The 17,821-nt window shown below is 44.0% G+C and overlaps 1 protein-coding gene across 1 annotated transcript in view; it reads right to left on the reverse strand.

Moving 5' to 3' along the window:
* Positions 1–17,821, reverse strand: part of ITGBL1 (integrin subunit beta like 1) — a 206,444-nt gene that overhangs the window by 6,318 nt on the left and 182,305 nt on the right. The window contains exon 9 of the mRNA XM_080798182.1: positions 1,206–1,352. Within this exon, the coding sequence (XP_080654308.1) occupies positions 1,206–1,352 (147 nt within the window). The remainder of the gene's footprint in view (positions 1–1,205; positions 1,353–17,821) is intronic.

Below are 17,821 nucleotides of genomic sequence, written 5' to 3' on the forward strand. Positions count from 1 at the left end.
TTCCACCGGATTTTACCTTTGCAGTTAAGCCAAAAAGCTTCTCTGAGCCTGATGGCGGAGGCCTTCGGCGGTAGGTAAAGGAACAGCCCCCGAAGCCTCCTTCGTCCCTCCCCAGCCATTCACTGGGCTTCCCTGGGGTCGACAGTGCAGTTTCACCTCCAGCTGTGCCTCGTCTGGAAAGGGGAGGGGCCGTGCTTGGGCAAGGAGACCTCTGTGTTGAAGAAGAGGGTCTGGACACTCTGCGCCATCTAGTCTCACGAAGGGCGGCTCCCGAACGTTACGGAGAATCAGGTGAACTTCCAGAGCCTTCCTGGTGTTTTCCTAGGCACTAGCAAGGAGGAACGTGACAGACTCCTAGATGAGCCCATATGCACCATGAGAACAGGATTTTCAAGTCCCTCAAGAATCAGCACAGAAACATAAACATCAAGGTGCCTGAAATTTAATCTGTCAGTGTTCTTTCTCAGAAAAAAAAAAAAAAATCTGTTCTGCTTTTTCTGGGCAGGATTGCTATTCTTCTAGAATTTAATTCTGTAGTAAATGTTTGATTGGGATGGTGGCTCCTGGTCAATCAACTTGTGAATTATAAAAACATTGCAGCCTTAATTTTCATTATATATTAGATTACACACGTTTGGTTGGAAAATGGGTGATTTTTAGGCCAAAGAAAATGACTCCAAAACTTTTAGACCCATAGACTTTCCTTTCCTTTTTTTATGAAACAAAATCTTTAGTTTCCCTTTACCTCCTTCTCTCACCTTCATCACTCCCCTCCCCCACACATCCGTCTACATCACCCAGATTCCGACAGTTCAGAAACTGGCGATCACTTTTCTGCAGTTCTGGGCTGCGCTGTTCTCACAGGTGAATTCAACAGTTACCCCTCTCTGCCTTTTGTGGGGGGGGGGGGTCCATTCACCGCCCATTGTATTTGCTGTCTTTTCTTTTTCATGCAATTATTAATTACACGTCACTCAGCTACGGTGATGGCTCAGGACCTTCTCGCAGGAAGTCCTTCCCACGCATTTCATTGTCTTAGACTCTCCCCTCCCCTCCCCTTGGTGTCGGTTAACTTTGGAGTCTGAAGCCTGGTAAAGCAGAGGGCAGCGTGGTTCTCATTCCTGCAAAGGGACAAAGGGACGCGCTGCCGCACAATCCCTGTGTCAGAACAGGGACCAGGTCCAAGCTCCGGCAGAGACACTCACCCTTCCCCGAGCACAATATGCCATCTGCTGATTCACACAAGCCCTTGCTCTGCTCCTCCGTCATGTTGCACTTCCGAGGGTGCTGGCAGAGCGTCCCGAACCAGCCTCTCTCGCACACGCAGCGACCGCAGGAGCACGTTCCGTGACCTGCGAAGCAACCGCGGGGGGTAAGGGAGGGGGTGAGAAGGGGAGATGGGTAAATATCCAGCGGAATCACGGTTCTTCAGAAAGAAATACCTAAACCCTAAGACCCCACCCATTTCCTATCAAGCAAACATGCCTTCCTTCCTACAGAGTCAATTTGACATATAATTGTTTAAAAGAACTTCACAATCGAGTTCCAGATTAACATGCGACATTTGAACATAGCACAGGAGATGGTCTAAGAAAGAAAGGAAGCTTGAAATAAATTAAAATGGAATTGTATCATCCTTCCTTGATACAAGCCACTTCCTCATTTGCATTTTTATCAGCACAAAGTCTTAGCGCGCTTCCTCGTGGCGCACACCCGTGACATCCGGACCAACTTGCAAGGCTAGTCACGTTCCCGTGGCTTGCTGAATTCATTGATTGCCCTCCTATGGTTTACTAATAAAAAACAAAAAGCTAACTTCCATAGGAATGGCATTATGTTACTTTATCTGTGTACCCTTCCCTTAATAAGAACAGATGTAATTAGGTCGATTTGGTGTATAGATGTGAACAACGGCATAAGGCTTAGATGCATATCTTTGACTTTATAGTCCCCCTTTTGTTTTTGTCATTGGGTCCTCGTTCTGGGGAATATCTATTTTTTGGTGTATATATATAATACCATATTTAAGACAGTCACACATCAGCATAAAATCCATCTAATTGCTTGCCACCAACATCCCATGACATTGTCTCATCTTCTACTTTAATTTCTTATTTTCAACCAATGTTTCCTTCTTTTACCTTTATGTGCATTACCTTACAACCAGATCTCTTCAAATAGAACAACCAAAAAACTATTTGTTGGGTAAAATTTTACGGACGATGAGCAGAGCAGTTTGCTGGGCACCAGGGGACACGAAATCCAGCATGGCAGACATGATAGGTAGCTTTAAATAATGCATAATTAAAAGGTATACAGTTGGCATTCATGGGCACTTTCCTCTTGAGAAGTTTCTCCTAGAGTGGTCTTCATGACCTGGGACCCTCCTCCCTCCAACACTTCACCTGTGTCTAGTTTTCTACTTTTTTTTTTTTTCCTGACCCGATTAATGCGAGTGTCCCCTGATAGTTTATTCTTAGTCTTCTTTTCTCTCTCCATAATCTCTCTCTCGAACACTTGATAAATCACAGGCTTTCAGGTAACGGCAATGATCACAGGACTGTATCACCAGCCTCTAAATTTCTCCTAACGTCCACTCCCGTGACTGCACACTTCGTACCCTACTAGCATCCAAACCGGCTCTTCCGGGCCCGCGTCCACGGCTGTCCTTCCCACAGCTGCTCTCCGCAGGGTCCATTTCTTTTAATGGTACAACTAGCCTTCCGGTGATGCAGCTCAAACTATCTGAATCACACTTGAATCTCTTATATCCCTCTTCTAAAGCGTTACCAGAATCTATTGAAACTACCTCCAAAACATCCACCTGTGTCACCATCATCAACTTTTGAGACACCTTCTAGCAGGTCTTTCTCCAACAGTTGTGCTCCCCATTTCCCATAGCATGACTCCACTCACGTATAGCCTTGATCGCCAGCCCTGTAAGGCTCCCCAGTGCTTACGGGATGAGTTCACCTACGTAGCCTTGCTTACGTTTTAGGCTGCTGAAATAGACCCCTGCCCTACTTTTCCAATCTCACTCTCTCTCTTCTCTTCTCCCCTTTCGGATACTTCTTGACTTAAACCGATCTATTCCTTGTTCTGCGTACATTTTCCCAGCTTGCTGAGATAGAAATCCATGCCCCCCACCCTCCATAGCCTGGTCATAATAGTTTTCAAAGCTTGGGGAAAGTGACTAAACTTCAGTGAAGATTTTTCTAATAACCCCAAGTGAAGTTCATCCTCTCCTCCTCTGAATTTCTATACTACCTTATTTTTCACCTCTGTTGGGAACTTTTTCTTGCATTTTGTGGTATCTAGTTATGTATCAAAGAAACCCATTACTTGATGGTGAAGTCCCTGAGAGTAGGAATCAGAGTGCCCAGCATACCGCCTTAGACAATACTTGTAGATTGAATTGTTTTCTTAAGATTTTATTTATTTGACAGAGAGAGAGAGCGAGAACACAAGCAGGAGGAGCAGCAGGCAGAGGAAGAGGGAGCAGCAGGCTCCCAGCTGACAGGGAGCCCGATGTGGGGTTTGCTCCCAGGACCCCGGGATCATGACCTGAGCCAAAGGCAGCCGCTTAACCAACTGAGCCACTGAGGTGCCCCTGAACTTTTTTGTGTGTGTGTGACAAAACCTCCTTTTCATTTTTCACCCACAAATCCCAGCTGAGAACCATAAGCTGAATCAAGGGCATGTTTATAGGTCCTCTGGTCAATTCATTGTCATTGAAGGTCAATGGACAGTTCGTGGATGGTTCTGTTTTCTTTTTGTGTTCAGTAGGGTGGAAGGAAGTTAGAGAATCAGTGACCCCTAAGAGCTACTTACACAAAAAAACAGTTATTAAGTTGACTACATCTTTACTTTCGCAATAAAACAAAAGTCCGCTTAAAGTGAGGTCTATTTAAGATGTTAAAAAAAAATTGTCCATCTTTGCAGGCTGATAATCTGGGATACAAAAAATAAGAACGAGCTTCTGTGCACCAGTGGTATCCAGCTCAGGACTTTCCAAATGGGTCTTGCTGACCCTGGGCTAGTGAGAATTTCCATCAATTTGACATAATTGGAATCATTTAATCTCTATTGCAGTGAAAGCCATTCTCCCTTTAACTTAAGATATCACTGAGAATAACTAAATGGCTCCTCACAGCAAGTAATTTAATATAAAAGTTATATTCAAGGAAATAGGAGATTGTTTTTCATTTATTAGCTCATTCATCACATCACATTCCACAAAATGAGGTTGGCATCTAGCCCAGGCAATGGTCAAAATGCATTGGTATTTAAATGTTTTTCTTTACCTTTGGCATGGCTCTTCTTTACTTCAAATTTTTCAAAAAGCTTTGGATACAATCTTTTTAAAATAAATTTTAATGACGTAGGCATCCATTCAAGAAACTATTGTGCGCCAGGCATCGTACTAGCTCTACTGTCATGGTTCTTATAGTCCACGAAGGTGCAAAACGAGGACACAAATACACTTGAGCTGTGGGAGAACTAAAGCGGGCGCTAGGATATTCAACAATGAGAACAATGTTAACTGGAGTAGTCAGAGAAGAGCTCTGTGACACTCAAGGGATAAGAAGCCAAGATAGCCAATGTTCTGGGAAAGCTAATGAAAAGTTCCTGGAATAAGAAAGAGCTTGGCATCTTACAGGCAGTGAAAAAAGGTCAGTGTGTTCAAAGAAAATTGAGTAAGAAAAAAATGGAATAAATAACAAAGCCAGAGAAATATTCAGGAATGAGAACATAGGAAATTGTCTATTCTTGGTAAGGAGTTTCGATTTTATTCTAGGAAGAATGGGAAATCATAGAGGGTGTTATGCAACAGAGTGATATGATATGATTTACAATTTGCAATTCAGCTTGGCAGCTGGGTGGGAGAGATTAAGGTGTGTTGGGAGGCACTGAGTATGGGGAAAGTGAGAGAGTTGCAGTCGTCCAAGTGGAAGGTGACAGAGGCGGGGGCACAAATGAGGAGAGTCGACAGAGGGGGTGGGGCCTCTAGGACTTGGCGTTGGATTGGACATGATGAGTGAGAAAGGACTAGTTTTCTAGCTAGGAAAATAAAAATAATGATCTATTTGTTAGATATGGAAGCCGCAGAAAGGCACGGTTGAGAGGAGAAGATCAGCTCTGCTTTGAAGCTCATGTGTCTGAGATGCTCTTAAGACTATCAAGTAAGGGCACCAGGGTGGCTCAGTCATTAAGCCTCTGCCTTCGGCTCAGGTCATGATCCCAGGATCCTGGGATCAAGCTCCACATGGGGCTCTCTGCTCAGCGGGAAGCCTGCTTCTCCCTCTCCCACTTGCTTGTGTTCCCTCTCTCGCTGTGTCTTGCTCTCAAATAATAAATGAAATCTTTTTTTTTTAAAAAAAAAGACAACCAAGTAGACAGGTCACCTAAGCAGGTGACACAAGTCTGGTGCTCACAGGTTAGGGTTAGATTATATATGCTGGAATTTCCCAAAACAGATAGCATTTGGAACATTTGGGAGTGAATGAGCCCACCTAGGGAGAAATAAATCTTGGGGAACTCCAGTATTTAGGGCTCAGGTAGAAGAAAAGAACATGGACAGGTAGGAACATGTAGCAGAGAAGGAAGAAAATGAAACAATTTTATAAAATGACAAGGGAGGCCTACTGAGTAGAATGTTCCTGAAAATTGAAGTTAAAAAAACAAAACAAAACAAAAAAACAGAAGAGTAGTTTCAGTTAGGGACACCTGGGTGGCTCAGTCCATTAAGCATCTGCCTTCGGATCATATCATGACCCCAGCGTCCTGGGATTGAGTTCTGCATTGGGCTCTTTGCTCAGTGGGGAGCCTGCTTCTCCCTCTGCCTGCCACTCCCCCTACTTGTGCTCGCTCTCTGGCAAATAAATAAAATCTTTAAAAAAAAAAAAAAAAAGAGTAGTTTCACTCAGTTTTTGCCCAGACCAACTCTGTCACTTAGGTCTATGAATGAAACACCCGGGGGTGGCAGACTTATTGCAGCCTAATGCACGTGTACCATTCAGTAAGAACAACGTGTCTACTGGGAGGCAGAAACCATAGCGATAAGTTATCTTCGTATGATAAGTGTAAACAGATCATTCTAGAGTGAACCTGAGAACAAGCCAGCCTAATGAGTCATCTGAAGTACACTAAATCGGCCTTCACTTGACTTCCAAGTCTTCTCACCGGTGAGTAATTTTCCATTTGATTTTCACTTCCAGAGCCACTCACCTCTCCCGGATACTTGGCTCCACGCATCTGGTATCCCCATCCTCACTCTTTCTTCCTATTCGCTTCCCATCCCCCACACCAAAATATTCACCAAGGATGCTCCAGACCTGTGTTGCCCAATATATTAGTCACTAGTCACACGTGATTATTTGAATCTATTAAAATTAAGTAAAATTTTAAGTGCAGTGTCTCAGGGGCCCCAGTCACATATCAAGTGCCTGAAAGCCCTGTGGAGTCAGTGGCTCTTGAGTAAAATGAAGCAGATGCATTCCCGTTACCTTTGAAAATTCTGTTGGACAGGCTGCTCTAGACAAAGACCATTTCCAATGAAATTCACTGGTTCTGAGACACATTTCTTTAAAACACTGCAATGGTGTTTCTCAGTTAGGAAACTGACCCATGAATGGATCTAATTGTCTCAGACATACATATTGCCTGCCCAATATTCTTTTTCCCTTGTTAATGTTGGGGGGGCACTCATTTTTTTTTTTTTCAGGGAGGTGATAATCTGCCCATCTGAAAATGTTTGAATACCCAGGCTCCTTTGGATCTAAGACCCAGCTTTAACAAAGGAGATACAGGAGAAAATCTTTTGGGTGAGGTTTCCAGGAAAGCTACTATCGTCCAAAGAAAATGAGACAGACTCGGCCAGCATGTGTCCTTTGCTGTTTGCCCTTTGCCCTCTTCTCTCCCCTTTTTCCTCCCTAGAAGATAGATATACTGGAGGTTTTCTAGGAGCGCAACAGTGAAAGTCACGCTGGAAGGTCGGAAGTGAAGACAGAGGTGTACGGGACATTGACGGCTCTTGGGTAGTCCCCTCACCATCCATCCCTGGAGGGACAACCTGCAGATACATTTCTGTGATTTACCTACAGTTCTGACTGGTACACTTGGGAACTCAGAAAAGGGGACTGTGATGTCATCTGGAGACAATCCCCCTGCTACCCAAGTAAGAGAGGCTTGGCTTGAGTCCGTGGTTGGAGACCTTTGTGAAGGTGAGCAATCCAGCAGCACCTGGGGGTCACTATCCTCATATCCTCAGGCTGCATGTTCTCCTTCAATTTGCAGCTATGAACTAAAGAACTCCCAGAAGAAATGTGAGCTGATTGTGTAATTAAGAGGTGGCTCTTCATTATCCTTTCTTGTTTCTTCAATTGGACCCATGGGCCGCAGCTTTTCCAGGAACACAGAGGAAAGAAGAACAGCACTAAGCCGGCCATTTCTTATTCCTGTCCTGGGTAAATGGAGGGCAGGGGGGAGGTCTCTGGTTAAGTTTCTATTAGCCTAAAACAATTCAACACAGACGAGCCAACATGTGCATATATTTTCTTCACGAAATTAAATTAAAATTGTATACACACTTCAAATTGTATACCACTAAAAAGTGAGTGATTCTTAGGATTATCCCTCTGGACAGAGCATGTTTTTTTCAGTAGTGACTTATTTCATTAAAAAAATCCACGCACTTACAGACCATACACAGTTTTCATTGTTAATAAAGATGTCTTGAGAAGGTCCGCATGTGGTCTACGATCATTGCACGTGACTCACCAATAACTTAATTAAAGTAAGAAGGGTCTTACCTCTTACCGATTTTCTGTTTGCCAGTCATTTTCATGACTCATTTTCAGGATGTAATTTTGGTGTAATCAAACCCGAACTGCTTAGAATTATGTAATTACTTACATTCACCTTGAGGTACAATTGCCAAGTTACCCCCACCCACGGGAGATGGTAAATCATCTCCAGCGTTACTCTTGGGAGGAGATAAGTAGGGCTAATTATTATTTCTCATGTGCCTGCTCATTTGGTAGGCTTATGGATGCATTTGCTTTCACTCAGTCCTTGTTTGCTGAAATACTTAGGCAAGCCCCGCACGGCTCTCTGGCCACACGCTGGCTCACCTCTCCAGGTGAAAGACCACGCAAACTATGGTTCCGTGTCTGGTGGTGAACAGAGAAAATGACCTACGTGAGTGACTCTCAGTCTTGTTCGCCTCCAAAGCCATGCCAGGTGGAGGATATGAGTTTCACGCACTCATACTAGTAAGACTTGTTAACCCCTGGCTGCCGCGTGAGGGGGGCACTAAATGCTTTCTACAAAGAGCTGCCACTCCTCCTAGACACAGAACTGATGATTCGTATGACGCCAACTTTCTTCTTAACACCCCACAGCTAATGCTTTAAGATATCCAAGACAGGTGCATTGTTTTGTCCTCTTCCGAAGATGGACATTTCAGTCTTTTGGTTCCCGTTACATGCAGAAGACGTGCATGGATGCCCACTTGGCTGGCAGTCGCAGGCACGTTTCATTCCTTACGTCTCCTTCTCACCATAAAGAAAACTGGTGGCTGTGATATCCTTTCCACACACGTGGGTGTATCAAGGCAGAGACCAAAGAACCTGTGTAAGTTACTACAGCTAATAGGAAATGGAGCCAGGATCCAAACCCTGGTCTGTCCGAACAGGAGGTTCCCATTCATCTTGCTGTATGGCTCCTCTCACTCTCACTCAGCTTATAAAAAAAAATGACTTCTACTCACGTAAATCTTTTCTGAAGGAATACAGCAGAGTGTACCCACACACACACACCATAGAATGTGGACGTCCTCTAGAAAAAATATCAAAATACCCACAGAAGATTCATAAACCAAGATTTAAAAAAAAAAAGTTCTATCCCTCAAAAAATATAGGAAAGAATACAACAAAATATCACCAGACGTGATTTTTGAATGATAGATTTATGAGGAATTTTTATTTTGTCCTTTGTATTTTTCATTAATTTTTAGTTGTTTTAATGTTAAAAAAATAAAAAGTGTAAATTATTTTTTAATGCCCAAACATCTAAAGATGAGCAAAATAAAACAGGTGAAGTGAAATAATGTACATTATAAATGACAAATGAATAGTGTGAAAAAAAGTCCCAAGGATGGATTCAAGAGCAGCTGAGAAAGAGCTCTGATGTAAGAAAATGAAACAAATACACTCCTTCAACATAGCAAATATTTTTTCATCTCTGTGCCTTTGCTTAGCCCTCCCAGACCCAAAATGATCTTCACACCCAAGCTCCACACAGTTAAATATTAGCTGTTCCAGATTCAGGTCAAATGCTCATTCCCACCTGAAGAAATCTCTGATTCCAAACTGGGATCTCTCTCTCTCTTTTTTTTTCTCAGTCCCTTCCTCGCCTTATTTGTGGCTTTGTTAATTTTCAATTTACTCAAAGAAGAAAAACTTCTTGCGATCAATCCTTAACCTAAGTTTGAGGATACAATAATGGGGGAAGGGGAGGCTCTCACTGGTACAGCTCTGAAGAAGAGAGACATATTTAGGACACAGTGAAAGGGGGTGATATTATGATGAAGGTATTGCAGTAGGGAGGAAGTATAAAAGAATTTCAGAAAGGCTGCCTAAAGGAGATAATTTGGAAGACGAATGAAAGGATGGAAAAACGGTGAGGTATTCAAGGAGGAGTGAAGATAAGGCATACAATGCCGGGGATAAGGGACAAAATCACAGCACATCTAAATTTCTCCATCTCCATGGCCTTCTATGAAGAAATCATTCTTAAAAAATATGGAGACAAGGGGCACCTGGGTGGCTCAGTGGGTTAAAGCCTCTGCCTTGGGCTCAGGTCATGATCTCAGGGTCCTGGGATCGAGCCCCGCATCGGGCTCTCTGCTCCACAGGGAGCCTGCTTCCCCCTCTCTCTCTGCCTGCCTCTCTGCCTACTTGTGATCTCTCTCTCTGTGTCAAATAAATAAATAAAATATTAAAAAAATATATGGAGACAATTGGCGCCACATAGCATTGTCTCCTCCATCCAAATACTCAAATCAGAAACTTACTTGGGACTCATCCTTGATCCCACCCCGTCCTTCACTCATCCCTTCATCATGGATTTCTGCAAATGCTGCTCATACTCCTGGGGCAGCGAGGACTCCGCTAAGCCCTTTGGCTGACATTTGGCCCTAGTCTCCCTGGAAGGAAAAGAGGCTGGACCCACATCCTGGCAGGAGGACGGCACCAGGCTTTTCTCTCCATGCAAGTCCTTGCAGCCGTTTATGAGGATGGCAGCTCAATACAGTGGTATGGGAATGACCTTCTCTTCTGATAACACAGCTCAGATGCCTGGAGATGGGATCCATATGGCACAGACGTTGAGGCTTCCCTAACCTATAGGAAGACTTATGCCCTAAAGGAGCCCAAATCTCTCCTAATGATTCCCTAAGCAGAGTCCCCAGAAACCCCACCAGGGCACGGCACCCCCATCACACATTTATAGGTCAGCCGTACTCCCTCCCAATCTAGTTGAAATTTATCAACCACAGGTCACTATGACCAGGAGCAATGTTGTCCGGTAACACTGGCGTATACTGCCTTCCTCTGTTCCCAGGGAACCAGAGCTAGGGGATTAACAGAGGGTCAGAGTCTGTTACAGTAAGGTAAGGGTTTTGTTAGCCTGTTGTCCATATTGTTGGTAATCCCATCACCAACACACCCAAGTTTTCCATCTTCCTGTCCTCTACCTAGCTGAACAGCCTTCACCCCTCACTAGGTCTGCTCTCCTAACATCCATATTCACTCACCAGCCTCACCAACACGCTCCTCCAATGCCTACTTCACCCCACAGCCAGAGGTGCATTTTCAACATAGGGATCATATTATTGCCTTGTGTAAACCCCTTCTGTGGCTTCCGATCATCCTCTGAGTAAAACCTCAAATCACCAACATGGTTTTTAAAACATGTCACACCCTTCTCCTGTTTGCTTTCTAATCTCCAACCGTCCGGGGTTTCTGGTTCTCAAATGTTCTTGCAATATGTCACTCTGGCTTTCCCACAGATGCCTTGTACACACTGTTCTCTGTGACTGCTGTGTCACACCCACCGCTGCACACAGCAGAGTTCTAACCATCCTGTTACCACCAAGTACGGCGGACAACATGTTCAGCTGATTAATATGTGCAAAGCGCATACTATGCATCATGTAGCGTTACCCAGATATGGAGAATTAGAGTCTAGGTTAAATCCCCTGATTACGTATGTTCCCACTGAATGAGTGGTTCTGCTTTCAGCACATCTGGCTCAATGTCATTCCTTTGTCAATATCTGCCCTTCCACCATGACTGTAAGCTCCAGTAGGTTCCCCACCGAATCTCCAGTGCCAGCAAAGAGTAGAGGCTCAATAAACAGTTGCTGAATTAATGAAGAAATAAAGGATAACTTCAGATCCAACCAAACAGAAGCTGGAAGAATTTCCCAATGAAAATATTTAATTTGAATTTGAAAAGAAAAGAGTCTGGAACTCAGGAGAACGGAGCTAAGAAATCATCTTGAGAGACTGACCTGAAGACGAATGTGGGAGAGGCCGGGACGGCACGAGGACAGCAAACAGCAGAAAGAAATCCAGAAGCCATTTCAAGGGAAAATACGAAGATTTACGGGTGGGCTTAGGAAGAGGAACGAGGGAAAGAAACGAAGTGGTTAGAAGAGAAGTGGGAGAAGAAACGGGTGGGACCGGCGTTTCGGAGGCCCGGAGGGGAGACCATTTCCTGGGGGTTGCAGAATAATCACAACGCCTGTGTTTTATTCTGGCCATTTGGAATGAGAACAGAAAACCACCCAGGATTTGCGCAAGGAGGGTTTATCAGTAACCTCAGGGGGATGCAGTTATGTGGAATGGCTGGAAGGTAGAGCGGTTTCCACGGGTTTAACACTGAACCAAGAGGAACGCTGTTAAGAACATAGGTCAGAGAGAATGGCATCGAGGAGACAAAAAATACTGAGGGACCGAGCAGGGCTTTACATGGAATAAATATGCAATGAGTACTCGCTGATTTAATTATTATTATGTGCTATGATACGGTATTACTAAGTAAGAAGAGGGGTTTTTCTTATGAAAATAGATAATTTTAGATACACAGAAATACAGAAACGTTGGCAATGCATACCGTGGCTTGGGCCCCCCCTCCTGGCTGGTGTGTCTTCTTCACTGTGCTCTCCCGTGCTTGGGGGAAATCTACGAGAAAATCCCCCAGAGAAGGTGCTCTGCTGAGTAAGAACCACCGAAAACACTTCTGAGACGCACAGCGCCCACTTGGTTTCAGGAGCTCACTGTCAAGCGTGAGGAGAAAGCCTGCTTTATGCAAAGAGTGAACAGGAGGGGTGCCTGAGTGACTCAGTGGGTTAAAGCCTCTGCCTTCGGCTCTGGTCATGCTCTCAGGGTCCGGTGATCGAGCCCCACATCAGGCTCTCTGCTCAGCGGGGAGCCTGCCTTCCCCTCTCTCTGCCTGCCTCTTGTCTACCTGTGAGCTCTCTCTCTCTGTGTGTCAAATAAATAAATAAAGTCTTAAAAAAAAAAAGTAAACAGGGGAAAACCTCATTCCATCTAAACCTGAACACCAGAAAGTCACAGCTTTGAATAAACTGTTGTTACAAAAGGAATTAATAAGCAAACATGGAACCCTGTTACACATCCCATAGAGTTTACAGTAGTCCACAGCACAAAATTCTGCCTTTATCATGTCTGTCAGTCTCTTTGTATGTATACATGCCAGTAATAATATCTACGTGTGTGGATATGTGTGTGTCACACATATGTACGTCGTATGTGCACGATACTTATATGCTGGGTACTTCAGATGCATTAACTCATCTACTCTTAGAACTCCCTATTAGAGAGTATATTATGACTATCATTTTATAGGTGAGAAATGGAGGTTACGGAAACTATCTCAAATACTATTAGTAAGTGCCAGAGCCAGGGTTGGGGGCGGGGACCTACCATCTGTAGTCTTAACTACTGTACTGTATTGCCATTTGTATTTCTAAGTATTAAAGGCACATTACATAAAGGTTCATGGAGGAACTTGTGATCTCATCATTTGGCTTAGTATGCTGTATACTTTAATCTTAAAGTTACTATATGGGGCGCCTGGGTGGCTCAGTGGGTTAAGCCTCTGCCTTCGGCTCAGGTCATGATCTCAGGGTCCTGGGATCGAGCCCCGCATCGGGCTCTCTGCTCGGCAGGGAGCCTGCTTCCTCCTCTCTCTCTCTCTCTCTCTCTCTGCCTGCCTCTCTGCCTACTTGTGATCTCTGTCAAATAAATAAAAGAAAATCTTTAAAAAAAAAAAAAAATCTTAAAGTTACTATAGATTCAAACATGTTAATTAATGGCATGTCTCTTACATTTTCTTTCCAGAGAACAGCTGAGATACAGATGAAATTCAAGGCTATAAGAACCAAGGCTCGAGTAATACTCACCCTTGAAGTAGTGCTCAGAAAAGACACAAATTAAAATCACAGCACCTTCATTAGCCGGCCCAAAGAAATCACACTCTGAGCCCAAGTGCAAAACAATGGTGGGGGGGAATGTTCCCAGTGAGAACATGAATTACAGCTGATTCTCATTATTTGTTAATCCCATATTTGAGAATTTGCTTACTCGCTAAAATGTATTTGTATTCCCTGAAATCAATACTCATTAAAGTTTTCCAGGTCCTTGGGGCATGCAGGCTGAACGGGTCACGTTCCCTGCTAAGGTCAAAGAAGATCCCCCCGGTCTCTCGATCCAGCTCTCACACTGTAATCAAGTGTCCTTTCTGCAGTATGTTTAGTCCTTGCTTTTCACACTTTTGTGCTTTTTGCTGATGATTTTGGTGTTTGAGATGGCCTCTAAGTAGAGTGCCAAAGTGCCCCCTTGCGTACCTAAGAGCAAAAAGGCTGTCTTGTCCCTTACAGAGAAATCATCTGCTACGTGATCTCCATTCCCGTGTAGGTTACAGGGCCGCTGGCCGTGAGTTCCACGTTAACATGACACAAGGTGTCTCTGGACAGAAACATACATAATACGAGGGCACGTATTGATCTGTTACTGAAAATCCCCTGACTAGAGGCAGGAACATGGCCCTGTATTTCTCTTAGGAATAATGATTCGCTAATTCGATGTTCACAGCAACTTTATAGACTATGATCGCCATGAGGAAGAAGAAAAGAGAGTGTCTTGTCGAGGAATGGTAACAGAGTGCGTGTGTGGACTCCCAGTTCTATGCAGCTTTCCAGGCTGTGTGTTACTGAGGATAAACACGCGTAAGCCACTAGCGAGGGGGACATCTCTCCCTCTCCTTCCTGGAACGATCCTTCCCCAAGCACTAGGAATGACCACCAGGAGTAAAGATTCACAAGTAAATGACAAGAAAAGCAAAAAATACTGACTAGAATCTGCAAAGACACGTGCCTCAGCCCTAGTGAGGAACAGGGGGCAGAATGTAATGGTCCGCCCTGTTGCCTGGGCTGGTCAGCTCAGGGAGCTTGGATGAAGCAGAAGGAGGTTAGAGAAACAAACCATGGTTACCTATAGACAATCTTTTAAAATACCAGTATCATCCTAATCCCAGATCTCTCAAGGACATTATTCAACTATTAAAATGGAATTATGCAGAACGTAAGGTTTTTTTTAAGAAAAATTTCCAAGACTTTTCCCCTTTACATACTTGAAAAGTATCCAGAGATCTTTGGTCACTAAAATCTTTTTAATAAAATTTAGAATATGAAAGTAAATGCACAGGTGTTTTTTTTTAGATCCGGTTGCTAAGATTTAAGAAAAAGCACTGAGGGAATGCATCCGACTCCAGTGATCAGAGACGCTGTGCAAATCCGCTGCTATCTGTCTGCTGCTGGCAGGGCTGGGCCTTCCAAGGAGCACCCAGGAGCAGGAGCAACATTCTCCCCAAATTTGAAAACACCTTTGTCTTCTGATGATTAAGTTCCATGATACCATCTCTATTCAGTAAGATCAACCGCCTAAGAATTAATTTCTCACTGTATGGATAAGGATCCCCCAAATTATAAGCAAGACCACAGTATAGACCTGTCTGCCTGTCTACAGCTATCGTGTCATCTACTATGTTACATCCTGTCTAAGGAAAGGCTGGACTGGACGGTTGGTAAAATCTAGACCATATTAAAGAGTAAGACTGTGCTGGTGTGTCTGTTACACCATCCAGAGAAGATACTCGGATCAGCGGACATGAGAGTTGCAATCCTTTGGCAGGTGACATTGTGCCTACCACTACTGTCCTTACTGTTCTGGGGACTTCTACCCAGGGCCACCTGGAGTTCTCGGCCCCAAGGTCTTGACCGGCCAGAGAAGCCTGCTCTGAGATCACGTGAGTACCTTTGAGGCATGCTGGGTGTGGCAGGGGAGCTAATGCCTCCTAGAAGCAGTCCTCAGCCAATGACTGATGGATAAATAAGAATTGTGTGCTGTCCCTGGGCTCCCAGAGTTTCATCTTGTGTCCTCATATCAAGGTCCAGTTGCCCATAGCGGCAACAGGATTGATAACACAAACATAACTGAGGCCTCTGCGGTCCCATTCTCCTACCAACATCTCCTTCACGTTTCCAAAAAATTACTTGCATTCAAGTCCTTATCTCAGAATCTTACTTCCCACAGAGTTTTCTTTCTACAAAGGGTTCTCATCTCTGGTACAATTGTATTTTTCACTGTATATCAAATAACTGGTTTTCTGCTTTATACATTGGTCTTTTATTAGCTTGACTAGTGGAAACCAGTTCTCCCTAGGGCAATAATTCTGAGTAGATGGACAAAATACAGAGTGTAGACAAGCAGAGTCAAGAATTAGTCTAAAAAAAAAAATGATTACTTTGTGAGATAGTCTCTCGCTTACCTAGTAAATGTTTGATCTCATCTAGCACGTAGCTATACAGATATGTTGTCATGTTTGAGTTCCTCCCCCAAGTTGGAGAAAGACAGAGAGATTCACTGGGGGAAGGGCTTATATAATTTAATGGGTTAGTAGATGTAACAGGTTTCTAGAATACCAGCCCTTTCAACCAGGTTACCAAGGCAGATGGGCAAGGAGACCCATGGGAGGTAGACACTCCCTGGGAGGGCCATGGTGATGCTCGTAAGAGCAAAGATAGGTCTGCAGTTTGTTCTACATGCCAGGTGGATTTTGAGTATCACTGTAAGAATTAAACGAGTTGGTAAACATAATCATAAAGGAACATAAAAGAGAGAGAGAGAGAGAGACTATTATCTACTCAGATATTTCTGCTAAATACCACTGAAGAAAAAAATCCAAGCCAAAAAGAATATTGACAAAGAGTCAAAACAGTTTGATGTCACCCTGGGGAAAACTGTGGTCCCGAGAAAGATCTGTGAACGGAAGGTCAGCTCCAATCCTGGGTCCGCAGTTTTTAGTTTGGAGACATGAACGCCTCCAACTCCATTCCCTACTCCATCAGTGACCTGAAGAAAGCAGGAGCAATCTCTCAGGCTGTGGGAGACAGGCAGCCGGCACAAGACCTATTTTTAAAAAGGGGGGGGGTGTCTTTTCCTTAGGCTCCCGGAGAAAGGGAAGAAGAACGTATGTTTGCTCAAATGGCCAGTGTTCTATAGGTAGATAGAGAGAGCACAGAGAGACATGCATGGGTGTGAGACAGATGGTGTCCCCACCTTCCTAAGTTGGAGGTGCATTTTGATTTTTTCCCAATAACAGCCCCCAATTACATTACGATCATTATCTGAAGGGAGACCGAGTATTTCACTAAGTAAGCTCGGGCACCCGGTTCACTGGACAGCACCGGAGAGCTGCACAGAGCTGCGGTCTGCACACATCAGCACAGCCAAAGGAAGACTCAAAAGACTGAAACAGGAGAGTGATGGCTGCCCATCCCCTTGACTGGACGGAGCTCAGGACACACTGTCACATTCAGCCTCGGGACTCTGTGCTGCCTGAGCGCTTTCTGTCTTAATCTCTCCCTGCAGTTTTTTGGGTTTTTTTAATTAATTAATTATTTATTTATTTATTTTTACGGTCCTTCAGCTCCTGTTAGGTCTCTGAGCCATCATGGAAATGGAGTTTTGTGTGTGTATGATTTTGTAAGTAACCTTTGAGTGTAATCATACTGCTTTTTTTTTTTTTTTCCACTTTGGTAGGTAATACCTCCTTCTCCCACCAGTTTTTATTAACAGAATAATAAACATGTTCATCTGATCAGCTGTAGCGAAACCTGTCACCACCTTCACAGGACCTAGTGTAATCTCAGCGACTTTCTGCGGTCGGCATACAGTATATTCTCCCAGAGTCCGAAATCAAGCGTCCAAGAAGATACAGATCATTGCAAACCTCATTATATAATGCTTTTAGGTCTAATTGTATATTGTTTTAAGTTTACCTTCTTTTTTTTTTTTTAAGTTTACCTTCTTTTTAACAGAGTTTCCTTTTAATTTTTTTAAAAAAATTTTACTTATTTATTTGAGAGAGGGAGAGGGAGAGTGTATGAGCAGGGGAAGGGCAGAGAGAGAGAGAGAGAGAGAGAGAGAGAATCCCAAGCAGAGTCCCCAAGTGCAAAGCCCAGCAAGGACTCATCTCAGGACCCTGAGATCATGAGTTGAAACTAAGAGTCAGAGGCCCAAATGAGCCACCCAGGTGCCCCAAAGTTGGAAGAAAGGAAGGAAGGAAGAAGGAAGGAAGGGAAGGAGGGGGAGAGAGGAAGGAAGGGAAGGAGGGAGAGAGAGGAAGGAAGGAAGGCAGACAGGCAGGCAGGCCACCCTGGCTGCAGGTGG

The sequence above is a fragment of the Martes martes genome (assembly GCF_963455335.1).
Source record: "Martes martes genome assembly, chromosome: 3".
In the NCBI taxonomy this organism is placed as follows: domain Eukaryota; kingdom Metazoa; phylum Chordata; class Mammalia; order Carnivora; family Mustelidae; genus Martes; species Martes martes.